General features: G+C 40.3%; 3 protein-coding genes across 5 annotated transcripts in view; 1 reads left to right on the top strand and 2 right to left on the bottom strand.

Annotated features, from left to right (window-relative positions):
- Positions 1–1,554: 1,554 nt before the first annotated feature.
- Positions 1,555–5,866, bottom strand: NUDT7 (nudix hydrolase 7). 2 transcript variants are annotated; one of them, XM_064159951.1, is made up of 4 exons: positions 5,709–5,810; positions 5,273–5,426; positions 4,062–4,220; positions 1,555–2,411 (listed from the first exon to the last, which is right to left on the bottom strand). In XM_064159951.1, exons 1-4 carry the CDS (start codon positions 5,741–5,743, stop codon positions 2,028–2,030), a joined length of 732 nt encoding a protein of 243 aa, XP_064016021.1. In that variant the 5' UTR covers positions 5,744–5,810; the 3' UTR covers positions 1,555–2,027. The 2 variants fall into 2 exon arrangements, with proteins under 2 accessions (XP_064016021.1, XP_064016022.1); XM_064159952.1 differs by lacking the exon at positions 5,273–5,426 and having other exon boundaries at positions 5,709–5,866.
- A 152-nt stretch (positions 5,867–6,018) lies between these two features.
- The window catches only part of ADAMTS18 (ADAM metallopeptidase with thrombospondin type 1 motif 18), a 184,877-nt gene continuing 170,593 nt past the window's right edge, over positions 6,019–20,302 (top strand). For both annotated transcript variants that reach the window (XM_064159946.1, XM_064159947.1), the window contains exon 1: positions 6,019–6,332. The gene's annotated coding sequence lies outside the window, so the exon portion shown is untranslated. The remainder of the gene's footprint in view (positions 6,333–20,302) is intronic.
- LOC135184318 (hypoxanthine-guanine phosphoribosyltransferase-like) lies at positions 6,616–14,885 on the bottom strand. Its single transcript, XM_064159950.1, has 9 exons — positions 14,868–14,885; positions 12,789–12,895; positions 12,142–12,325; positions 11,249–11,311; positions 10,696–10,713; positions 10,404–10,486; positions 9,504–9,550; positions 8,811–8,887; positions 6,616–7,410 (listed from the first exon to the last, which is right to left on the bottom strand). Exons 1-9 carry the CDS (start codon positions 14,883–14,885, stop codon positions 7,363–7,365), a joined length of 645 nt encoding a protein of 214 aa, XP_064016020.1. The 3' UTR covers positions 6,616–7,362.

Raw genomic sequence — 20,302 nt, 5'->3', positions numbered from 1 at the left:
GCAGATCAGTAAGGAATCAGTGGTTGGACCTCTGTAAATTTTGGATCTCCAGCAGTTCAAATGGGTGATTTAATTAACAATCACCAAGATTTGCATTTACTAAGAGGAACAACAGCCATAACTGTTGCTGTCCTTACAGTTACACACAATGTTTAAGAAAGAGAAATTAAAACAAACTAAAGGTTTCACTTTGTACAATTTCTGTTCCAGATCCAGTCAGGAGATAAAGAAGAAAGTCTGCTGGGAACAGAGGAGGATGGTAAGTTAGCAATTATGTCTCTTAGTACCTGTTTTGTTTACCAATCAAAGGTCTAATTACTTTGCTCAAATTAAAAATGTTCTTATTTTAATTAGTTACTTTTCTTGCATCTGTTAGCATTGAAAGAAATCACTGAGGATATGAATATGATCAGGAGTTGAAAATGATGCTTTTAAAACTGTAGTAACAATTTCACAAGTGCTTAATAATGAAAAAGAAAGCTGTTCTTTAGAAATCTGGCTACTGCTGCTCCAAGGGTTCATCTTAGCCAAAAAGGAAAAAAAAAAGTCTTTTTTCTTTCCACTTAAAAACTCCATTGATATCAAATCTAATTAACAGAGGCACCAAAAGAGCTACTATAGGCACATGAAGGGTTTGATGGTGTTTAGATGTGCTAAATGCTTCAAGCTGGTTGAATCTCGTGAGATGTCCCAAAGTGACAGCCGTTCTCCTAAGAATCAAGCTCAATGTTATTCACAATTATCTGTGAAACTTGGGGAACTTTACCATCTTCTTCCCTGACAGAGGCTGGGAAAAGGCAAGCAGTAATTTGTGAAGAGACTGGAGACCTCATACAAGTTGTTCCAATTCCTGTTACAAACCCTTTACCTACATCAATTACCAAGGGCATAAGTAGCAGCCATTATCTTTTCCTATGACCCATTTTTGATGATGTGTTTACTTCCCTTGTGGGGCAGGAGACAACCTTGGTATATAGGGAAAAATGGAAATCCTCAAATTTTGGATAAAGCCCTGCCTCATGTTCCTGTGTGAAGCCCAACAAGCACTGGTCTGTAGGAAACTGGAAGTAGTGTGTTACACAGCTGGTTAGAAAACCACACACAGTACTGTGTAGTTGATTGCCAAAATGGCAATTACCAAAGGGATTCTGCAGAAGTGAGTGTGCTTGCTGCAAGGTGTAAATGAAAGAGGCAACATAGTCATCAGAGTTGAAGACAACAGGAAAATGGAAATGTCTGACAAACATGTGAAAAAAAAAAAGACAAGACAAATGTTCAAGTCTGACTTCTGCTCAACCACAGTTGTTCAGAGATGTGCTCTTTTAGGCCTCAGGAATACTCCACTTTTCTGTTCTCCCTCTGCTTGCTGAACGAGCAGCGCCAAATGGATGCTGAGGATCAAAGTCCATTACTATTACTTGTATACTGAGCTTTCTAGAGCCTACACAATACCCTTGTGAGAAATGCTAAACTGAGCAAGAGTAACAAAAATCATTAAACCTCCCTCTGCCCTCCACAAGCCCAACAAACACAAAACAAGAACAAGACTGCAAAGGCACTCACCACCTTTTGTACTTTTATTGTGCATTTCTGAAGTGCTTCAGGATACTGCCAAGACCATATGCATTGCCATCTGTATCTAGTATGCCACACAGTGACAGACCCCCGAAGATTTTATCTTCCAATTCAAACATAAACAGTAGATAAAATAGTATGATCTCATTATACAGAAGGTAAACCACCAAAGTGTCTTAGATCACATAGAACAAAGGCAGAAACTGAAACAGACCCTCCAAAGCTATCCATTAAAGTCCATCAAAAGTACCACGTGCTTTTGGCAAACAGATTAGAATTTTTATGACTCTAGTTAGGGCAGGTCAACTTAAAAATATTATTTAAAAAACAAACTTTAGTGAGTTCCCAACTGAGAAGAAATTCAAGTGCAAAACCCAAACAAATGATAAGATCAAAGGGGATACACAAAACACTTTCCTCCTTCAATATAAATTTATTGCCAGACCAGGTTGTCATAGATTACTTTTCTTTCTTTCAGATAAGGATGCATATAAATTCATGAAGTTCTTCTCAGCAGATGAAATTAAGTTGTCAAGATCATAATCAACTTCAAAAGTAGGTCTCTTTCCAAAAATTACAAGAGCAAGAAATACAGCAAAGTGTGCAGTGAGTCCCCATATCTTGTATGACCTTTTATGTTCCTGGTCCTCATACATAAAGCAGTGCATCCAACCTAAGGAACCAGATGAGCTTTTATAAGGCAAGGTCTTGTGATTTAAGGGCTCGATGAAGTACTCCAGCGGCACGACAAAAACATCACTCACTTCATCTGGATTAGGAGTGGCCTGGAATGTATGCTCTATAAACCCTACAACTGGTGTTACCAAGTGATTCATCTGGAAGAAAAAAGGAAAGCAAAACAAAAAAAACAATCGACCCAAATGCTAAGTTTGTAACAAGAATGTTCTTCATTTTAAAACCATTTTGGATATTACAAACTGAGTACAAGACACCTATGAAATCTTCTTAACTGTCATGCAATTTAATCCCTCTAAATTTATATTTGATTTTAAATAATTTTAATAGACTTTTTTTTTTAATATTTGTTAAATGTGTTTTTTCTATATTCTGTTCATCTTGTATAATCATAGAGCATTTTCTTGAACTGCTCAGTTATGGCTACTTTTATTTTAGATATAATCACTTCTATAGGGAAGCAAAATCTATTTAAATAGTAGCTTGCATAAAGAGGAGAGTTTAGGATATCCTTTAGGATATAGGGCTGGTTCTACTTATACCAACCAAGCAGTGCTGCTCAATAGAAAGCAGTGACAGCAAATCTCAATGGTTTTCCCCTGGGATGCAAGTCTAGAGAGACTACATCCAAGTTAGAGTAACTTGGAATATATGTAGAGAAGACAAAGTAGAATTTTTGTGGTCTAAACCCACATAATTTTTCCTATTTACTGAAGCAATATGCTGCAAAACACTGAAAAGTTATGAACATTAAGCTGGCAATTTTCACACACAGCCTCTGAGCTATGTGGCTTCAATGTTATGTGTGCAGAAATGATCTTGTAAGAAGTTAAAGTATTTTGCAATACTATTTTACAACCAGTTCTTTTGTTTTTTTAATGGGAGAAGGATATTGCTAGCAGCAAGAGGCCAACAGATACAAAACCAAACAGCAAGCACTATTACTATAATAAAGGAAAGCTGTTACCTGGAGAACACAAATCAAGTCTTTGGATAGAGCAACCTCTTTGTACCAAGGGAAAACTTACCTTATTTAACACTGAATATTGAAATTGACAGCAGGTTACAGTGACTTAGACTCCAAGGACATCTCCATAAGGTAAGCTGCTTTGTTAGAGTTCCAAACAATCACAGTCCACATAACTTCAAGAGATCTTTTTCTGCCTGAACTAACTCTTCGTTGAGCAATATATTGAGTGAGACTACTTCCAAGCTTGCATCAGGCTGCTAAGAGCCTTGACTGAAAAGGTTTTGCATATCTCCAAGGGTGGAGACTACACAGCCTGTCAGTAAAATCTCTTCCAGTGTTTAACTAACCTCATGGTAAAGAGTATTTTCCTTGCCTCTCACTAAAATTCCACTTATTGCTACTTGTGTCCATTGTCTCCAGAAGAGTCAAATAACCACCTAGAAGGTACCTGAAGATAGCAGCCAGATCCCCTGCTTTCTCTTCTTCAAGCTGAGCAAATCCACTTCTCCAAGCCTCCCCTCATAATCCATGCGCTCCCACCCTCTTACTGAGTTTGTGTCTCTCTGTTCAGCTCTTGCCACTTTACCAGTCTTTCTGGAACTCCAGTATGTCTATAAATGGACACACTGCACCAAATGTGGTCTCACAAATGGCAAATACAGTCCAAGAATCTCTTCCCTTTGCTCTGCTTGTGGCACAGGCTCTATACACTTTACAAAACAGTGGTTAGTTACAGGTTTGAAAAGATCATTATCATTCTTACAAAAGAAAATAACCCAACCTTATTTTCTAACAATATACTGCTAAGTTTATTCCTTACTTTATCAATTCCAGGCACGAGCCTACAGATGACTTCTACCTTCTCTGGCTCAAGTCCCACTTCTTCTTGAGCTTCTCGGAGAGCTGTATCAATTTCATCTTTATCAGCTGCTTCACTTTTACCTCCTGGAAAACACACTTCCCCTGGGGATCTTCTCAGCTAGAATTTAAAGAAGTAGACTACTGTTAAATAGAACAGGTTTCTTATTTTTCCTTGGATCCAGACAGACACTTGTTCATATTGCAGAATGACTTCATTTGATCTATCTTTCCAGTCACAGAAGCTGGAAATGGTGCTAAGAGGTTTCTGCAGATCAGAAGAAATGTGTCTTCTGAAGAGCTACACAGGAAGTTGGGTCTACATCCAAATAATCCATAAATCTTCACTATCAGAGACAAACACATTAGATGTGCAGTATTGTGTAATTCCTAGTACACAGTCTGTCTTAATACTTCCAAAATGTGTACTTTTCATCATCTGGCTTGGATAAGAAACTAACAGGTGAATCTAGACAGACAACTTTGAAGAGTGAGTTTAAAATACTCAATGTAAGAGCTTCTAAAAGGCACATTTAAGTATGTGCCTTTAATAGGCTTGTGCATTGAAGATCAGTTAAAAGCCCATTTATCAGCTAAATAACTCAAATTACTAGGGTCTTAAAATTTCTAAGGAAGACCCCCCAAAAATGGAAGTTTTCGTCTGAAAAGTAAATAACTTCGGAACACAGGTAGTGTATTGGGGGAAGGCAGAGGAACTGAAAACAATAGTTGTGAAAACAAAACGCTGGCAGAAGAGCTCTGCAGGGGCTTAGGTGTTTGCCTTTCATATACAAAAGGGAGAGAGAAGTAGTACGAAATGTAGACTGAAAACTCCCATTAATGAAAGCTGCATTGCATTGTCAATTGTTTTACTGAAGTAACAGCAAACGACGTTTCCATTTCTGATCTGGAATTTGTCTTTTACTGTCACAGCTTTCTGAGCATCTGCCCTTTTTTTTGAGTGCAAATACTAAAACTATTAGTGTACAAGAACGTCTGCCTGTGACCTTCGGCAGGCTGCTTGGACAGCAGATTGACAAGCAGGCCCCAGAACGTGCGGCAGGGCTGGTACCTGTGCTGAACGCACGCTGAGCACTTCCCTGAACCGCACCTCGTCGCTGCTTCTGTGCTCAGAGCTCATGCCTGCGCAGCGGCGGGCTCCGTCTCACCTACCTGCATCGACCTGACGGTGAGCAGTAAGTGCAGCTTCCCCGCCCTGATCGTCAGCGGCAGGAGCACAGAGGCTTTACGCAGCGGCAAGTGGGAGAACTTGTCTCCAACATCCAACTCCTGCAGGCGGAGCCTAACTGTCTCCTTTAGCCTCTCTCTAGAAGCAAAGAGAAACGAGCCCGTGACACCTCCCGGCTGCGCCCCGGCACTCCGCGGACCTCATGGGCGCGGGCAGCCGTCATGAGCCGGCAGGCGCCGCTCCGCTCCGCTCGCGGCCCGGGCCTGCTTTCGGCCAGCTGGCAGCTGCCCGTCCCGGGAGCCAGGGGGCGCTGTAGGCCAGGGAAGGCCTGTCCTCTCTGTCGCCCGCCTTCGGGGTTCTCCCGCAGCTGCCGCAGACAGCACCCAGGGCAGCGGAGAAAGAGCCAGCGACGGCTGATACCTTTCCAGCTCCTTCTCCCGGCTCGCAGCCGCCATCTCTGACACCCCCGACCCCACAGCGGCCTTCCCCTTCCCCGCCGTCCCTCCAATCAGCCCGCGAGGCGGCCGCGCTTCGCCTTCCCATTGGCTGCGGGCCGGTCACCTGGCGGCGGCCGCGCTCCGCCTTCCCATTGGCTGCGGGCAGCCCCCCTGGCGGCGGCCGCGCTCCGCCTTCCCATTGGCTGCGGGCAGGCCCCGGGGCGGCGGCCGCGCTCCGCCTTCTCGCGGGCTGCGGGCAGAGGCCACCTGGCGGCGGCTGCGCGCGGGCTTCCCGCGCTCCGGCTGGCGTCGCGCGGCGCTGGGGTGTGGTGTGGCCTGGCCTGGCCTGTGAGGGCTGGCGGAGCGTGGGCTGGCGGAGCGGGCGCTTCGCGGCCCCGACGGTACTCGTCCTGCGCCACATTTGCCTGGAGAAGCGTGGCCTTAGCTGCCTGTAGTTCTCGCTCCAGCTGAGAAAGGCAGAAACCCGATGAGCGGCTTGGCATCGTGCTCTGCCGAGCGGCGTCTGTGGCCAGCTCTCGGAGCGACGAGGACGGCGGCAGCGAGTGGGTGGCGCTGGGCTCCATTGCGGCCTTACCCCTTGCCTTAGGTAAGCGTCCATTCGTACAAGTACGGGTATGCCTGTTCTTACCTGCTTTAAGGGTAATAATACACAGATTACAGCCTCCGTCTCTCAGGGAGCTCTGGATAGCACCGTTGCACAGAGCCAGGACTCTTGGAAGCAAACGACAGCAACAGACCCTGTAGAACACTGATGCCGCTCCTGGTACTCTCAATTGGCAGTGGCAAAAAAACAAACCAAGGCTTTGTACAGGTAGAAAAGAGAATGAGATGTGAAGGACTGCTTTTTCTGGGCAGCAGAATTCAGCTTCCTATCTCTTGTTATAGACGCACAAGCAGCAGGTGGAATTTCCTGCCTTAATGGTTTATTACACAGGCTTAACAGGTGGCAGTCAGGGTTACCTGCTTCTCAAGTAACACCACAGTGGTACAGTCAACACATGATCCCTTGAAAAACAAGATAAAATGGCCCATGTTCCATGGAATATGTAAGAACTAATCTCAATGTAATGTTGACTTCTTTTTCATTGCATTAAGCTAAAGAACCAAGTACGTTTTCCATGTGATATGCACTCTGTACAGTTAATTAACCTTGAGTACTTAAATCCTTATTTGTAACAAAGTGCATACGTTTACACACACAAACTCATGTAAAAGTCAGTGCAGTTTGTACACAATATACATAATATGTTGCATCATGCAGTAAATTAAACCCCAGGCATAATTAGATATGCATGTACTTGTCTTGGCTGTATCCCGTGTGATGCCCTCGGAATACAGGTTCCTACAACACTAGGCTGGAAGGGACCTCAAGGGTTATCTAGTCCAGCCTTCCAGGGTTGGCCTTTTGATGGCCAGTGTACTGTCTGTGTTTCAGTAAAATTTGAGCACAACTCATTTACCCTTAAGCTATTTTACATAAGCATCATAGGAACGAAATATGTAAAATCATATCTTTAGAAAATCATCACTCTTCAAAGCATAATTAGTAAATTACTTATTAATCATCCACACAGCTGTACATGCCACTGAACTATTGTTCCAGAAGACTGATGTTATCAGATCCTGTATTTCTCTTTGGCTTTTTCTTTCAGAATGCAGATGTGCTAAAAAAAAATAAAAAATTAAAGCTTTAGTCAGTGTTTAAAGAAAATGCAAGAGTGATTTTCAGCCATATTCCTTGGCATCATAAGGAAAGCAGCACACCAGAACAGTAAACTTTGCAAATTTAGTGGCAAGTTTACTGCTTGCAGTAAAATTGAGATGTTAGTAGTGCATCCAAGCTCATCCATAACTTTGAGGTTTGTATATTCTGAAGAGGTCAGGTATGTTCAGTTATTCTTCACAGTGCTCTGCAATAGCATAGATTCATTATATGTCTTAAAAGGCTGTTTTGTTTTGGTTTTTAAAGGCTTCAAAATGAAAAACTTTTCCACTTAATCAGATGTAAGAAAGTACTTTTGAAAACTAGATCAGCTCTTTCTATCAGTTGTGCACTTTCCAAGTGAAAGGAGGACATAATGGACAAAGAAAAGAGTATCTTGATGGACATATTACACAGTGTAACTTTTTTAATGATATGGCTAGAAAAGGACAACACAGAATTTTACTAAGTCAAGTATGAAATTGAGCTAAATTAAAAGTTCCTTTTCAGATGGAGCTGGCACATGGTGTGCTGCCAGCCATCCTGGAGGATTCTTAATGTGGTGGGGCAGATTCATACCAAAGGCAAGGCATAAACAAATTCATAGAATCATAGAATCAGGGTTGGAAGATCATGGGCAGGGACACTCTTCCCTAGATCAGGCTGGCCAGAGCCTCATCCAGCCTGGACTTAAACACCTCCAGGGATGGGGCCTCAACCCCCTCCCTGGGCAGCCCATTCCAGGCTTTCACTGCTCTCATGCTGAACAATTTCCTCCTCGTGGCCAGTCTGAATCTCCTCACCTCCAGTTTTGTTCCATTCCCCCTAGTCCTATTACTCCCTGATAGCCTAAATAGTCCCTCCCCAGCTTTTTGATAGGCTCCCTTCAGATACTGGAAGGCCACAAGAAGGTCACCTGGGAGCCTCCTCTTCTCCAGACTGAACAGCCCCAACTCTTTCAGTCTGTCCTCATAGGAGAGGTGCTCCAGCCCTCTGATCATCCTTGTGGCGCTTCTTTGGACACGCTGCAGCACATCCACATTGCTCTTGTAATAATGCCTCCAGAACTGGATGCAGTACTCCAGGTGGGGTCTCACCAGAGTGGAGTAGAGAGGGAGAATCACCTCCCTTGACCTGCTGGCCACACATCTCCTGATCCAGCCTAGGGTCTGTTTTTTATGCATTCTTATGTATAAATTATTATGCATAAATTCATAAGTGTTTAGACTGGATTTCCAACTTGACACATTTGTAGTAATGTTTTTGTCCTTTTAATGGAAGTTTTTAGCCAGATTATAAGTTTTATTCATTGTTGAGAAACTTCTAGTACCAGTTACCTGTAGTAGCAGTCATGATACTTACATTTAGGTCTCTGAAGTATTCATTATAATCCAGAGCATAGCCAACAACAAATTTATCTGGAATTTCAAAGCCTATATCTGTAACAAAATACAGTTCTTTTTAAACTTGGGTTGATGTCAATAGCTTTTAAGCACAGTTTGTATTCAACGTATGCTACAGCTATTTAATACATAAAAATGCATCTTGCTTTCCAAGGTATGTTATTGTGCTTTAAGCATCACATCTATAAATAATGAGAAAAGTTACAATCTGTACCATCCCCATCAATTAATAATACAATTAAAATATTAAAAGATTGTGTTTTAAGAACAAAATAACTATGTAAAATCTGCTTACAAAGTAGTCCCAGGAGAGAGACACAAGGAGGGAGATTTTACATGAGTAAAGGGGAGATGCACTGCAACTCAGTAGCAATTTTCAGTCTGAGAGCAAGGCAAGTTTAATACTCATTATTCATTAATAATGAATATTCACACCTGGACTCAGACCAACCAGAGAGGGGGGAGAAAAAAGGTGGTCATGAAGTTTCAGCATAGGATAGCTGGTTGTTAGTTTCCAAATTTTTATGTGTTTTTTTTCTCCATTTCTCTTGGCCTTTCAAGTTTGACAACTTAGATGCCAGTTGTCCAGCTTACTGTGTGAAGTGAAATAGTGAGATTGTAATTTGGACAACCAGAAAGCTACAGTACTTACAGTCTGGTCTGTAACCAGGGTTTTGACTTGTCCTTTTGACGAGCAGGCTGTAAGGCAGAGCAGAGAAGGTTATGTTTCTTGAAGTACATCTTGCTCTAAGCAGTATCCTCCACTTCTCTCCACCTCTTCCCTACATCTAGTTCACTTCAGTTCTGTATCCCAAACCATTACATTTTCATGTAACAATGTATTGGCACAGGCTGGTAAGCAAGTTCAAGTGTCTTGTAAAGATTCTAGCAGGGAGAGAGAAGAGGACAAGCTGCACAATATCACTATGATTTCTTCCACGAAGTTATATCCATTCTTGCTTTTCCTGTGCACTTCTGAAGAAACTGAGAACCTCCTCACTAGGAGGAGCATAACTGGTACACAAACCAGAAAGTGTTTTTTTTCAAAGCATTGTGGTGACTTGACAGAGACAGGGATATTAAAACAAAAATCCTTGTAGAGATCTAAAATGGCACTTGAAGTCATCTCACAAGTGCTGACAAATTCTTGGATTCTGAAAATCTGTATGACTGAGGATATTAAGAAAAGTTCTGGGTGTTGTCATTCTAATATTGAGAGGCAACTGAAGAGATGTTATTATGCCTATGGAAAGGACTAAATTTCCTTCAGACGATAAGGAGGTGGGAAATGGGGAATCCGTCAGGCTCCATGGGAGATGCAAAGAGAGCCAGGAAAGTTACTTCACTCGTTTTTAACAATGAAAGTGCTAGTGCATATGTAAATTTCCCAGTTTAATGAAGACTTAGTTTTTCACCAGCTAGATAAGATTTTACTTCCTCTTTCCCTATAATTCAAACCAAAGCAAACCCCCATCAACACACACTGTTCACGTAAATGACTTTGCTCTATCTTCTCATTACAGTGCATTAATAAGTGGCCACATCATTATACCTCACAACTTTTACCATCTTTGGTTCATTGTCTTTTAGTTTTGAAAGTAGTGCTTTCATTGTTCTACCAGTCTCAATAACGTCCTGAAAGAGATAAAAAAATGGTTGTCCTCTGAGTCTGAAAGAAAAAACAGACTGTCAGAGGATTAATTTAAAACACAAACAACAGTCAGCAAGCCTGGCATCACAGTAACGTAATTAATTGTTGGTTTATGTGCAATAGATATTAACTTGCAGAGTGAGGAGAAAAAAGTCCATGCCATTCCCTCACACACATTCCAGTCTTTACTTACCTCTACTACTAGCACATTCTGGAAAAGGTCATGTAGGGAGAGAAAGAAAAGAAAATATTTACATGGCAGCGATCAGTGAATTACACAGCTAGGCAAAGTTTGCACTGCAGACTTCAGTTACAAGTTGCAATTGATTTTCAGAGGAGCTTGTCACCAGCTACTTAGGCTGTTTTACTGCCTTCTAAAAAGTCTTTGTATAGTATTTCATGAAAGCATAAAATACTGAGAGGAAGCCACCTATGTCAGGTTTCTATAATTGTATGTGTAGGAATGGTGTTCTAGAACCATACTGGATGAAGCCTGTTTAAGATGGTTCATTTCTGGAACATACTGGATAAACTATGGAGTAGGATCTTTGGAAATATTCAGTCCTGACTTCATTATTTTTTCACTGAGGTAAGTGGGAATTACTCACTGTTTCAAAGCATGGCATTTTAAACCAATGTTAAGTGGCTGGAAGTATATAGTATCATAACCTTAATAAAGATGGACTTCCTGGAAGGTACACAAGAACTACTCTTTACCCATAAAAGCTGAGGATGCTGATTCATACCTTCCCATTTAGTGTAGACAGTTCCTCGACAACAATACTGAATTTTTCTGCAGATGAATCATTCTGGAAGGAGAAAGAGGAGAGGGAAGTCACATGAAGTGCTCTAAAGTGTCATCTTATATCTGCACAAATGGTGTACTACTCTTGCTTTTTGCCTCTTAAATGTCAGCCTGCAACTTTACACAGCACTCCTTCAATAAAATTGAGCAACTGAGAGCAAGATGACTGAAGTATCAGTGTGGACAAATGTTTGTATGGAACTAGAATACATCCATATAGTTACAGTTACCACCGATTCATTTTAGAACTCCTTGAAAAAAAAGATAGGATATTATAAGTGGTTGTATTTTGCATGGGGTAAATTTTTATTGGTGGACAGAGCTCTAAGCTTCAAAGAGGGGAGAAGATAGATCAGAAAGAAATAGCAGAAATCATTGCTTTGCAGTAGTTGGCTCAGGCCAGCTATGAGTGGTTTATACTGAAGATACCTGTTCTGCAGTGCACAGGTTGTCAAAACAAGTCTCTCCAATGTTATCTACAGGAAGCAAGTTTCTGATACCAAGCTCCTATCCAAACTCCATTCCACCAAAGAGTGCCGTGGTAACAACAGAATAGAACCTGTATGGAAACTTTTGGGCAGGAGAGAAGGACCTGACCCTGGTTTTGTCACATTAAGTGTTTTGCTCTGTGTTTATTCCTCTGAATATACAACCCCCATCTGGGTGTTGAGGCAGATCTATAAATCAGTTGCTTTCAGTATGCAATAAACTGAGTTTCTTTGAACAGGGTGTATGTATAAACTCAAATCTTGAGGAGTTTTCATGTAAACTACCAGTGTTCAGAATGTTGGTCTGTGGGAGAGTCAGTTTTCCAAAGAGAAAGAAGTTGCTTACGCAGTGGCTTTTTATTCTAACAAAATCCACAGTAATAGGCACAGATTTATCACCATTTTGATTCAGTGCTTTTATATGGTCCAGCAAATCAGCAAAGAATTTATATCCTCCTTTAAGGACACAGAGTGCAACAATATGATGGCTTCCCATATCTTGCATGATATCTCTAGCCAAACGTTCTGTCCTGGAAGTTAAAGGAAAAAACATCTATTGTAAAGACTTTTGTATATCATATTTATTTGTCCATGTGTTAAGCAATGTCCAAGTTGCAATTCTGATCTTGCTGTTAGGTTTTTATAGTTCAGGCATGTTGTGACCTCTGTGACATAGGAAAGTTGGTTATCTATTTACAGTTCAGAGGATTGTGCCTACCACACTTAACATACTGTTGATTTAATGCATATACTGGAAAATATAGGATAGGAGAGTGTAAAGATATTTGAGATAGGATAGAAACATCACTGGGGGTGTAGAGGAATCCCCTCCATAAAACTCCACTTGCATTAAACTCCAGAGCACAAGAGTTACTGTTGCAGAGTTTTCCATGTTTCTCATAGGCTATGGTGGGTAGGGCCTCAGCCTTTTCATTTGCAGATAAATGAATCGCTGGCATTACTATCACTATTCTTTGTTGTTTACCCTTGTACCTGTCCAGGATGAGTCCATGAGGAATGAAGATTCTTTCTAAATCTTCTTCATAATGCTTAGGAATGCAGAAGAGATTTTTGTTATAGCCACTTTCTTCATCTCTTATCTGCAAAGGAAAGAGGAATAGTTCTAAGAATAAAAACAGAGCTATATAGGGGAAAAAAAAAAGTCTTCCAATCTCTGATAATGTGGAGAAAGACTCCCCTCCCAGCTATCTCAATAATGTGTCAAAATGAAAATATATGAGAGTTTTTGAATGTTCTGAGAGAACAATTCACAATCTGTTTGATAGTTCAGGAGCTAGTGTGTTGATCTGAGATGTGAATGGAATAGATAACTACTTTGCCTCAGTCAATAGAATAGAAATTCTCAGCCTACTCTAAGTACTCAAAATTGGTGTGCCTTGATCTTCCAAGCTAGACTTTGAGAATAGCCATGCAGTTGATCACTGTTTAGACTGTCAGCAGCACTCTTTTGCCTGATTCAGTTGCTATTTCCTTCATGGCTAAAGTCAGCAAAGGAAAGCTTGGGTGAAAGATTGTTTTTAAATTAAGCTTGTTTATGCCTTATGTGTCTTGGAAAGGATTCTGGCAGTCACAGTCATACCAGCTGTAGATCAGGCCAGACGTGAGCATCAGGTGTGTATGAGCAAGCTTTAATGCAGAGCAGAATTGGTTGTTAATGTCTTGAGCGTTACATTAACCCATTTGGCCAGCTTGAAATGGGCTGATTTCTGCCTGTGTGAGGTTGCTAGTGGTTGCAGACAGAATACAAGTATGGGATATGGGACTCTCAACAAGAAGCAGTGATGGTAGGACATAATTAGAAGCATTAGTCAAAGTTAAATGACTTTATCTGAGACTGTTGGAACACATAAGTATCGTTTCATTTGAGGTACAGAAAAAGCAGCTTTAGGGATACTCACTGAAATGATAAGCAGTTTTAAAAGTGCTGTAGGGTGGATTTGGGGTTTGTGTGTTTTTTTCCCCAACATCCTCACCTCTGTTGCATTCTTCATTATTACAGTTGAAATGCAATGAACGTGCTACCTGCAAGTTGAGCAGGTTTTCATTTGCGCAGTCACAATGCTGATTGCCATATTTTATGGACTTCAGCCTTACAGTTTTCTCTTGCAGTTATAAATTAGTCTTTCACCCACACAGCTAAAGTTCAGCCTTGTTGCAAATGAATTTAGCTTCCTGCTGCATTTGGTGAGAGGCATCACAACTGTTCCAGCTCAAATGAGGGATGAGCTTTGTCCATCCTAATGTAACTATTGAATAAAGCTAATCTTGTAGCATGGAGGTGTGCATAGTGATTACTGCTTACAGATGCTCCAACAGTGCAGTTTAGTGCCGTTTATTTGGTTAACAACTATGCTTATTGACACTATTTTGTGCTAACAGTGTCTGTTACATTAATACCTTGTTTGTTGCTATGTGTGAAGCAGTTTGTAAGGCCTGCTGAAAGGTTCATGATGAGAACCTTAAGGATTGCATCATTTTGAGCACTACATCACCATAGCAACATGCTGCATATACCTTACAGGCTCATAAAAGCAATTGTATTGTGGCAAATGCTAAATAATACAGCAGCATCCCATTATAATAAAGCAAACTACTAAATCTATCACACAAAGTCGTTACATTTTTAAATCATAAGCTTATAAACTGAGGAATTATTTGTTTAGTTTAGATTCAGTTTCATCTGTTGTTCATTTACTAATGTAGGTTTCTGATTTTAAGGAGAAAAAAAAACCAACTGATTTCACTAAAGGCAGTTTTACATAAATAAAATAATAAATAATTGTTTTGTCAGCACAGAGGGAAACAATTTGAATGTAGGTGTATTAAAGTCAAATAAATAATGTCAGAAGTTTGTGAAAAAACATATTTATGACTCCTCTGTTCTGAAGCCCAGTTTTTCTTCTGAGAGAATATTAGAAACAAGGCCTTTTTTTTTTAGTCACTGTTTCTAATGTCCTGCTATTTTTGCTGAAGCTGGCCTTTTCCCCACACCCAGTGCTGCATTCAGACAAATAGTCAAATAACCAACAGGAGTGCATGAAACTTTCTTACCTGCAGTCCATGAGCCATAATCTGACTTTGAACTATGCTGTTGTAGAATCAATTGGTGTTACTACTGCAGTCTGTCTTGCTCTATTTTCATCTTGCAGTCAGACCATGACCCATTTCTGAAAGGTCAAAATTGCTGTCCTTCCTACAGGAAGCATTACTTCCTTCTGCTAATGCACTGACATCACAATCCCAGGTTCTTACTTAATCAGATTAACTAGAAATAAAATAATCATGAACCCTGCTGCAACCAGTCAGGGTAAAGGTACAGGGAACGAGAGAGATGCAAAAAGGAAACTTATCAATCAAATTCGTGGAAGGGACTAGGTTGGGTACTAGATTTTTAACTGAGAACACAAATCAGATATTTGGTTGTAGCAAAAGGTAATTCAGTGCTGTATATGGAAGAGGTAAACTTAAATACCAGCTTCTTGCACTGTATTTGACATACATACTTTTTAAAAGTTCTTGTAACTTGGTGCCAAATATCAGCATTTGAATAAGCAAAGCTGTGTTTTAAATATGATTTGAAGCAAAGCTCTGCAGCTGTTGAGACATGGTGAGTCCTATTTGACATACTTCTGGTCATCCTTTCCTGAAACAAGCGGCTGATAGTTCCAGTAACATGCTTCATATCATTTAAAATCAACTTGCGCTGACATTCACTGTAATCTGATTATTTTAGTGTACCAAACTGCACTATTATCTAGGATTAACATGAAAGATTTCAAAAAATTAATCCTACTAACAAAATGAGCTAAAACCAGCTTGGATACAGCATGTTACCGAATGTTCTTACCAGATTGGGTACATTTTGTTAATTAAACTAGTTTAGTGTTTTCTTGGGAAGAGGGCACATTAATGAACTTTTTTCTCATTGAAGTCTTTGCAGACTCTGTAGTCTTGCAGGTGCTCTTCAGGCCATGGCTGATAACACTTGGAATGATGCAGAAATTTTCTTCTAAGTGGTTTGGTAGATGTGATTTAGTATCCACAGCTTTCAGTGATATTTTAAAGAGTAGCACTCTTTGGGAACTGTTAATACCCTGAGCCTACTTGGCCCCTATTTTCTGCAGTTAGCAATACCTTTCTTCTGTTAATTCCTTACTGTATTCCCTACCTCATATATATATGCTTCCCATCTTGTGGAAACCTTCCTTTTCTAATTCCTAAGGTACTCCTTTCTAGCTGGTAGTAACTAGTGTTCAGAAACCTTGAGAATTTCCCCAGCAAGATGGTCCTTTGAAAGGGAACATTAACAAACACCAAACGTAATCAGTGATGGCTATTGCTTGAGCAGACATACTCTCCCCTCCTTATTCTCTGATGTCAAAAAGAAGGTGAGCAGCAGGACTGCTGAACAATTCATGCAAGTATACGTTGCCCTTGAGAGTGTTTGTGTAGAGAAACAGGAGAAAGAAGAGGGGAGGAATCCCAGACTAATTTGTGTGTTTCCCTTCCCCTGCAATTTTCAAACCAGTGCAGTTTGGCTGTCCTGGAAGGATGTTGGTGCTTTAGAAAGCGTAGCTTTGCTAAAAAACAGCAATGTGGATGAGCCTACTTGTTTTAAACCTCTTTCAAGTGAAGGGGCTAATTGTTAGTACTCTCTCAGTTTACAATTTCCAGCAGTCTGACTGAGCGTGGTCACTGAAATTAGAGTGAAGAAATATATGCTATGTCCATATCTCACATAATCTGTAGCACCATCTTAGTGCTGCCCTTTAAAAAAATGTTGTTCTTCTCTATTTACTGTAATTTCTTGTGTCTGTCTTTATCTCTGTGTAGGGCAACCTTGACTGCAGATCACACAAACCAGGCAGTCTTCTCTCTGAACAGGCTGCCTTATTTTTGAGTGTAGTATGTGTGCTTTGTTCTAGCTATTAGAGGACTACCTCTGTTAGGTAATTACTTATATAAATCCCTGAAGGCTTCACTTGAGGCAAGTTTGTGTCCACAGTACTCATTTTTTAATGAATTACACAGTGGACTTTGCAAATCTGTGTGCCTCCCTTAGGCACCATACTGTTTGATTTGATTTGAACTGGACTCAGTTCTAAAGTCTTGTTTGATTCTGTTTCAGAAAAGGATTGCACCCTCTTACTGACTTTATTTCTGAGGTTTTGCTGCATTAAAGAGTATTGTCTGAGCTAGAACAGAGCAGTGACTTCTTGACTGGAGTCCATGTTTAGAAAAAGCAGAACAATTTCAATTGTAAGTAGTGTATGCATGTATGATATATTATTATTAAATGTGCTCAACAAGTACTGTTTTTTGTTTAGAGAAACTGACAATAAAAGAGGCTGTTGTGACATTGCTTCATGATGTGGGCACCTGTTCAACTGGAATGAGATTCCTGTAATTGAACTGGGAAAATAGGTGTATTCTACTAAAATCCCCATATATGGCCAATGTCAGGCAGGTTACCATATGGTCTCCAAAATTTTATGAAAGAATTCATGGGAAATAGTCAAGTCAGCAGCCCACATGGAGAAAAAAAGAGGTAGATTTAGGAACTGTGGGACACTTAGAACAAAAAAAGTTTACTTTCTTTAGACTTCAGGGTGGTTCAAGAGGCCTCTGCTTACTCTGTCTGAATCTCTGAAGACTACTTCCCAGGTCTCTGTAAACTCCACAGGGCCCCAATAGGAACCACATAACACTGTCACCTGTCAAGAACTTGAAAATACAATGAATGTGTTAGCAGTCTTAATTAGTGGGCTGAGGTTTGCATTATGAAAGTTATTGCTGCAATGAATGGTTTTATTGTCACGTTCTGAAGAAAGAAAAATCCACAGGTGAAAGGTTCATGCTGAGACAGCCCTTTGTCATTCCTCAATAATGAAAATAGAATGTAGCCCCTTGGCATCCTTAGATGCTTTCTCAGTTATGAATTATGTGATCATACTCCCATAGGAAAGGACAAAAACCTTTGAGTGTGCATGTGTTTGTTCCATATAGGAGCCCCAAATGCACCTTTCTAAAGTAAAAGGTTTTGAGGCAAGCAATGTTCCAAGCGAGCCAGGTGTCAATTTGTTTCCTTTCTCTAAAAAGAGGATACTGAAGGACCAGTAAGGGTAGCACATACAGACAGACTGGAGATTAGATGGATCAGTTCTAATAGCTTGGTAAAACAGCAGCCAGTCAATACAGAGCAGCACTGCCCTTGTCCTTCTCTCTTTTTGCTGGACTACTGGATCAGTTATTAGCTTTTTCAGGACATGATTTTGCTCTTTATACATACCCAAGTTTGTTAAACAGTTTTACATTGTATTACAGTGAAAATAACTCCTCTTGAGCCTGCTGCTTCAAAGGTCCACAAGAAGCAGTGTTTAGGCACTATTTGAGTCCTGTCAGGCATTTCCTTTTAATTCTTTTAAATCAGAAAGCAAATACATGATACTGGATATATTGTACAACTGTTCACTAGATTATTAAAACCTTAAGCATCAGAGAAAGTTTCCACTAGAGGGGACCCTCTACCAAGAGAGTTCTTGCCAAAAGGGAAGAAAATCCTGCAGTTTATGAAGCAGACTTTCTACACTAAAAGCTTTCTGTCCAATTAATAAATATACAGATATGTGACAGAAATGTAAATACTAGCAGGTAATTGAAAACAGGCATCTTAAACGTCTAGACCAGTTCAGATGTAAATATGAATAATTTATGAAAATACCCTGACACCAGGCAGAGTTCAGCAGGCTCAGACACTGGTTACTGACTCGGAGACATTGTGTGGTATTTATTAACAAAGGCTTTCTGGCTGTAACATAAATGGTGGAGGGACTATGTGAGGAAAACCTTTACGTATGCTTTGCTACATTTGTTTTGTGGGTAGAAAAAAAGTTTCAGTTTCCTGAACTACCTATATTAAAAAGTAATTTTGACAGTTGGGCTAAAACTGGGACAGTAGAGCAGAGAAGCAAGGAATCAAGGCTTCTGGACTTCATTCACAACTCTGACACACAGTTTATTTGCTGTACAGCCATGGCCAGTTTATTTTCCTGACTGCTGCTGTTATACCTCTGACCTTTCTATGTGCCTGCTTTTCCCCACTGCCTCTTGTAATCAGCTGCCCTTTGTTTTCTGAGACTTCTCTCCTGTGGGCTTCGCAGGTCATTGTGTTGTTTTGGGAAGGTGCCCTTCAAGAAACATTGTTGCTATCATTAGCTAGTGGTCAAATTAATGGTTTGAAAAAGAAATACTGTGTTCTATTCAATACAGTTGTTACAGTTTAATATGCCAGTGAACAAACATGAGTTGCTCCATAACTGCCATAGTGTCCAGTGTATCTGACCAAGTTTCCCCCACCCCCCACCAGCTGGAGGAATTGTTTTACCTAGGGAGCAATGGGTGGTCCAGGAAGCAGTCTGCTCTGCTCTTGGGGAGCTGGACTCATCTTCACTACAGAGATGTTTAATAAAAATATTTGTTGAACAATGGCTTTATCTGAGTGTGTGATCACAGCTGTTTTATTTTAGCAATGTAACAGCAATGAGAATTAAATCCATATTCCTCCTTGGATATTTATTTTCCTGAAATTATTCTTAGTGCAATGAAAGAATTTGGTGTCAATTGCTGAGATAAAATAGAACTGCATGTAGTGGATTTCAGATTACTTGTGTTACCTTTCTATGATTTTTCTATTACTTGAGATCTTAAAATGCAGTATAAAAAATGCATACTGCAGAGAGGACATATTTGAAAATACTCTGAAATCCTTCCTTCTTTCTTTTTTCCTATTTTTTTTTTTAGTTGTTAATTATGTTCTCTTCTGCAAAGCCATATCTGCCTGTTACAAAAGCTGAGTGTCCTCCTCCCATAGCAGCATGTAAGAAAAATATGAACTATACATTTTGATAAAATGAAAAAAAAAGAAGCTCTTTTAAAATACCATGCAATTGCAGCATTCAAATAAAGATAGCTCATCTCCAGATCTTCCTTTTATAAACCCAGCTATTTCAGTGTTGTCATTGTCTTTTGCTGAGATCTTGGATAGTGCAGATGACACTTTTGTATGAGCTTGCTTAGAAAGTTTTTATTGCTGCTACTTCTAGGCAATTCCAGTGGCTGGCAGCTTGCAGTGCAAGCCATTGTTAGTATGGAATATTCAGTGCTGGTCTGTACTGTTTCATAAGATGGAGGGAACAAAGAGAAAGGTTGTTTTACTGTTTCTCAAGTTTTCATTCCTTCCTCGAGTCTCCATCAAAATACTCCAATTATTGCCTGTTGAATCTGATGGCATAGATGCCTTTGAAATCTGTTCACATAGTTAAACATCTGAGTTCCATAGAGGACCTGCTGTAAAATCAGTAAATCCTAGCAAAGATGGTATAGAAACATCGAAGAGGCCAGGTTGGAAGTGACCTCATAAGATCATCCAACCTTTTTGGGGAAGGGAGCCTACACAAGATTATCTAGCACCCCATCCAATTGCATCT

The sequence above is a fragment of the Pogoniulus pusillus genome, chromosome 20 (genome assembly GCF_015220805.1).
Source record: "Pogoniulus pusillus isolate bPogPus1 chromosome 20, bPogPus1.pri, whole genome shotgun sequence".
Lineage (NCBI taxonomy): Eukaryota > Metazoa > Chordata > Aves > Piciformes > Lybiidae > Pogoniulus > Pogoniulus pusillus.
The sequence above is the reverse complement of the archived record's forward strand: the minus strand, read 5'-3'. Positions and strand labels throughout refer to the sequence as shown.